The sequence below is a fragment of the Apteryx rowi genome, unplaced genomic scaffold (genome assembly GCF_003343035.1).
Source record: "Apteryx rowi isolate R43461 unplaced genomic scaffold, aptRow1 scaffold_29, whole genome shotgun sequence".
NCBI lineage: Eukaryota > Metazoa > Chordata > Aves > Apterygiformes > Apterygidae > Apteryx > Apteryx rowi.
Window position 1 is genome coordinate 785,502 of NW_020449307.1, and position 4,262 is coordinate 789,763.

Sequence of the window (4,262 nt, forward strand, 5' to 3'; positions counted from 1 at the left end):
GGTGCCCTCCATGCCGCCGCGGCATGGACCGGCCGCTCAACCTCAGCTGCTTCGCGGCGCCGACGCCGGTCGCCGGCAACTGGAGCGGGGCCCCCGCGGGCCTGGACGGCGGCCGGGCGCAGCTCTCCGTGTTCAGCGTGCTCATCCTCACCCTCCTGGCCATGCTGGTGGTGGCCACCTTCCTCTGGAACGGGCTGGTCCTGGCCACCATCCTCCGAGTGCGCACTTTCCATCGGGTGCCCCACAACTTGGTGGCCTCCATGGCCGTCTCCGACGTGATGGTGGCGGCCCTCGTCATGCCGCTGAGCTTGGTGCGTGAGTTGTCGGGGCGGCGGTGGCGGCTGGGCCGGTTGCTGTGCCAGGTGTGGATCTCCTTCGATGTGCTGTGCTGCACCGCCAGCATCTGGAACGTCACAGCCATCGCCCTGGACCGCTACTGGTCCATCACCCGCCACCTGGAGTACACGCTCCGCACCCGGCGCCGCATCTCCAACATCATGATCGCCCTCACCTGGGCACTCTCTGCCTTCATCTCCTTGGCCCCGCTGCTCTTCGGCTGGGGAGAGACTTACTCGGAAGACAGTGAGGAGTGCCAAGTCAGCCAGGAGCCATCCTACACCATCTTCTCCACCTTCGGCGCCTTCTACCTGCCCCTGTGCGTGGTGCTCTTTGTGTACTGGAAGATCTACAAGGCAGCCAAGTTTCGCATCGGATCTCGGAAGAGCAACTCCATCACCCCCATTACACCAGAAGCCCTAGAGGTAGGTCATTGTGGTTCGGTTTTGCTCTAGAGAACTGCTGGTAGCAAATGAGCTCCCAGCTGCCAAGACCCCACCATGGTGGGAAAACTTAAAGTGTGCAAATAAACAGAGACGCACCAAAGCCATGCAAATCCTGAAGGCTTTCAGGGAAAAGTTGATTGCAAAGCTTGCAAGCCAGTCTTTTGACTCCTTCTGAGTCCCCGTTGGGAACCTGTGTGCATGCAAGGTGTAGCTAATGCAACTTTGGGCCAGATTGAGAGTTTCGGCTCCACGTGGGCGTGCAGTGACTCACAGAAGTCGTCCCGTGGAACGCTGAATCAGCGCTTGCTAACGTGAGTAAGGGGTCACCATTTCTCCCTTGGTGAGGTGTGTGGGGGTGTGGATGGATGGGATCCTGCCTAAACTATAGAAGATTACCTGGAAAGCAGCTGTGTTTTGGGGGAGGTTATGTTTGCCCACACAAAAGACACGTGCAAAATGTCCTTGTAAAGCCTTCCTAATCATGGCTAGATGGGGTCAACTTATCCCCGAGTATGGTGTTTGTGCACTGTAAGGATTTCTTGGGGATATTGTATGTTTAATACTTTTTTTCCCTTCTCATATTAAGGATTCTTAACCTCACCGTGTTCAGAGAAAGCAAGGACACTTTTGTGCATGGCATATGGATGTGTGCCTGTTCTACTGGGCTGACTATAAATCATAAATACTCATATTGTGATGCTTTGTGATCAGTTCTATGTGCACAGATTTCACTACTGTCTTTAGTTTCTCGCTTCACTTAAAAGTAGTTCTGTTGCTGAGAATTAGGGCATACAACCAATCTCCCTTCAATTAGAGTGTAATGTAGATGGCCCACATTTCCCCACCAGCTCTGGCTATCACTTGCATAATTTGGTTGTGTACCTGCTCTGTGGGATCAGGACTGAGGCACATATGCTGCAACTTGTGTTTGTGTTTGGCAGGTAAAGGAAGCTGCCCAGAAGCCACAGATGGTCTTCAATGTCCGTCATGCCACCGTTACATTCCAGACGGACGGAGACACGTGGAGAGAGCAGAAGGAAAAGAAAGCTGCCCTCATGGTGGGAATCCTCATTGGGGTCTTCGTGCTCTGCTGGATCCCCTTCTTCATCACGGAGCTCATCAACCCACTCTGCTCGTGCGACATTCCACCCATTTGGAAGAGTATTTTTCTATGGCTAGGCTATTCAAATTCCTTTTTTAATCCACTGATCTACACTGCTTTCAACAAAAACTACAACAACGCCTTCAGGAACCTGTTCTTTAGGCAACATTGAGCAGGAAAAGGGAAACTTTCCCACTTCCCCAGGAACCTGATTTCAATGCGCAAAGAATCCTACCAAACTCCTGAGGAAGTTCAAAGCCACAGATGATGCTAAAGCTTTATGCCCATGGGTCCTATCAAAGACCCAGCAATGGTCCCAGTTCCTACGCAGACTCTCTGTCCCAGCTTCTAAGTTGGTTGCTATTTTTCCTGCAAAGAGTATGCAAGGGTTTTCTGGCCAGCAACAAAGCATTCTTCTTCTGGTCTCCTACTGCTTTCCTCTCACCCTCATAGTGACATTCTTGGGACGTTTAGTGGCAGTAATGATACAGAAGAGTCTTGTGGAAAAGAGTCATATTTGAAACTCTGGTCTGGCCCACTGCTGCCTGGTCTCTCAGAATATTAATCGGCTTTGTCCCACGTGCAAAGTTGGGACCCTTTAATGTCAGGAGGTTTTGTGATTGTATAGAAACTAGGTATTTTATGGTTTGGTTGAAAAGACTGTTTTGTCTTGTCTTTCACAGGTAGAGATTGTCATATGTTTGCATTTGGGGCATAAAACCCTCAGTAAGGGTTAAAAGCAGACTTCAGATGCAAAAGCCTTTTCTCACATCCTTTATCAACAATGGATTGTGCTATTTGATGTTGGATTCCATGTAGCAAGTTTTTTAAAAAATATATTTATTGTGAAAGCTTAATGCATGGTACACACTAGAACGTGCAAGAATGCATGGGAAATCCACCACTCGTTCCCTGCCTGCTAAGTGTAAGCATCTGCCTCAGACCTTTACTTTCTGAGTTCAGAAATATTCAGGTGTTACTTGGCTTTCCGTCTGTGTTTCACAGGAGAAATCATTGTAAATCGTGGATGTATTTTGAGCAGTTGTGGGGCTGATTTCCTGTAGTTGCTGGGAGATGCAAGGGGTGTTTTTCAGATTGCATATCAATGAGGAGCTGGTTTTGACTATTTATGAGTGTGATCCAGATCTTACTAAAGTCAAAAGAGAGACCCCGTTTAGTTTCGGTGAGCACTGGTTTGCAGGCAAGGTGCAGTTAATGACCAACAAAGTTTGATACTGGAAGCATGACAAATCCATAGAAATAATTTGCTGCAAAGAGCAGACTTAATTCTTCCTTGCCCTTCTCTCCTTCTTTTCTCCCTTCCATAAGCTCCAGTCCTGCCTGCTGGTTATCGCCGGTTGCCTCCCCATCTTTCCACATTGTGAACGTGATTATAATAGTTGACATTTCACTCCTAGAATTAGAATTATGCACTTTATACTGCATCACTATAAGAATGACAGGCCTTCAGAAAAAGAAAAGCATTAGTTTTAACTGTCAATTTTTAAGGGGCAGCCCTGAAATYGGACTGGAACTGAAATGGTGGAGAAGATGATGGGAATCGGAATGACATGATTTCATGTCAGATATCTCAAGAAGCAGAGATAAAAGGGAAAAAACATCTATAAATCACTAGAAAGCTCCCTGGTGGTGGATAGGATTAGTTCTTATTCTTAGTAGATCATGAAACATCAAATGTTAAAGTTGTCACAGGTCCTTTAAACCAGTCAAAAATCCTGGTATAATTGGTAAAAAAGACCTTTTTCTTCTCATATCTTGGGACAGGTGAAAATGCTTATATCTCGATGTGCTATCAAGTATTGCAGCTCTTTCAGGACGAGTTAAACAAACATCCACCATGAGTGATATAGATATAGCTGATCCTGCCTCGAAGCAAGAGGAGGAATAAGATGGCCCTTGAGATCTTTTTCAACTGTATTTTATAAAAGTCTATTAGAAACTGTAGGTAAAATCCTGCCCTTACTGAAGGCAATCGACAAATTCTCAGTGAATTCAAGAAAATCAGAATTTTATCCAGCATGTCTTGTCTTGTGAAAGGATTGTTTTAATGATAATTAATTCAAGGAGAAGATGGGTGGGATGGGAGCAATCTTCTAACTCTGCTCAAATGGAGTGTCTGATCAAGCTTTTGTGCTAACCATGGGCAATCTCTCTACAGCTAGTAAAAAGCCTTTTCTTTTTTTTGTTACTTAGTTTTAAACTATTATCAGTGACACCTCTGACATATCAGAAATTTTAATAAACTCTTGAGCCACTTTTTTGCTTAGATAATAAGGTTGCATTGCTTTCTCTGGACAGTCCGTCACCAATGCAAAGTTGTTCTTTCTGACAGCTTACTACTTTTGTCGTGTGAAGGG

General features: G+C 46.4%; 1 protein-coding gene across 1 annotated transcript; it reads left to right on the forward strand.

The window, feature by feature from the left end:
• The first annotated feature begins 23 nt into the window (after window positions 1-23).
• HTR5A (5-hydroxytryptamine receptor 5A) lies at window positions 24-2,056 on the forward strand. Its single transcript, XM_026069279.1, has 2 exons — window positions 24-761; window positions 1,724-2,056. The coding sequence occupies exons 1-2, from the start codon at window positions 24-26 to the stop codon at window positions 2,054-2,056; spliced, it is 1,071 nt and encodes a 356-aa protein (XP_025925064.1).
• The last annotated feature ends 2,206 nt before the right edge of the window (window positions 2,057-4,262 follow it).

Excerpts from the sequence above, each read along its gene's own strand:
- HTR5A (XM_026069279.1), top strand. The coding sequence starts at position 24 with ATGGACCGGCCGCTCAACCTCAGCTGCTTCGCGGCGCCGACGCCGGTC. Across the intron at positions 762-1,723 it reads TTACACCAGAAGCCCTAGAG|GTAAAGGAAGCTGCCCAGAA; the intron begins GTAGGTCATTGT and ends TGTGTTTGGCAG.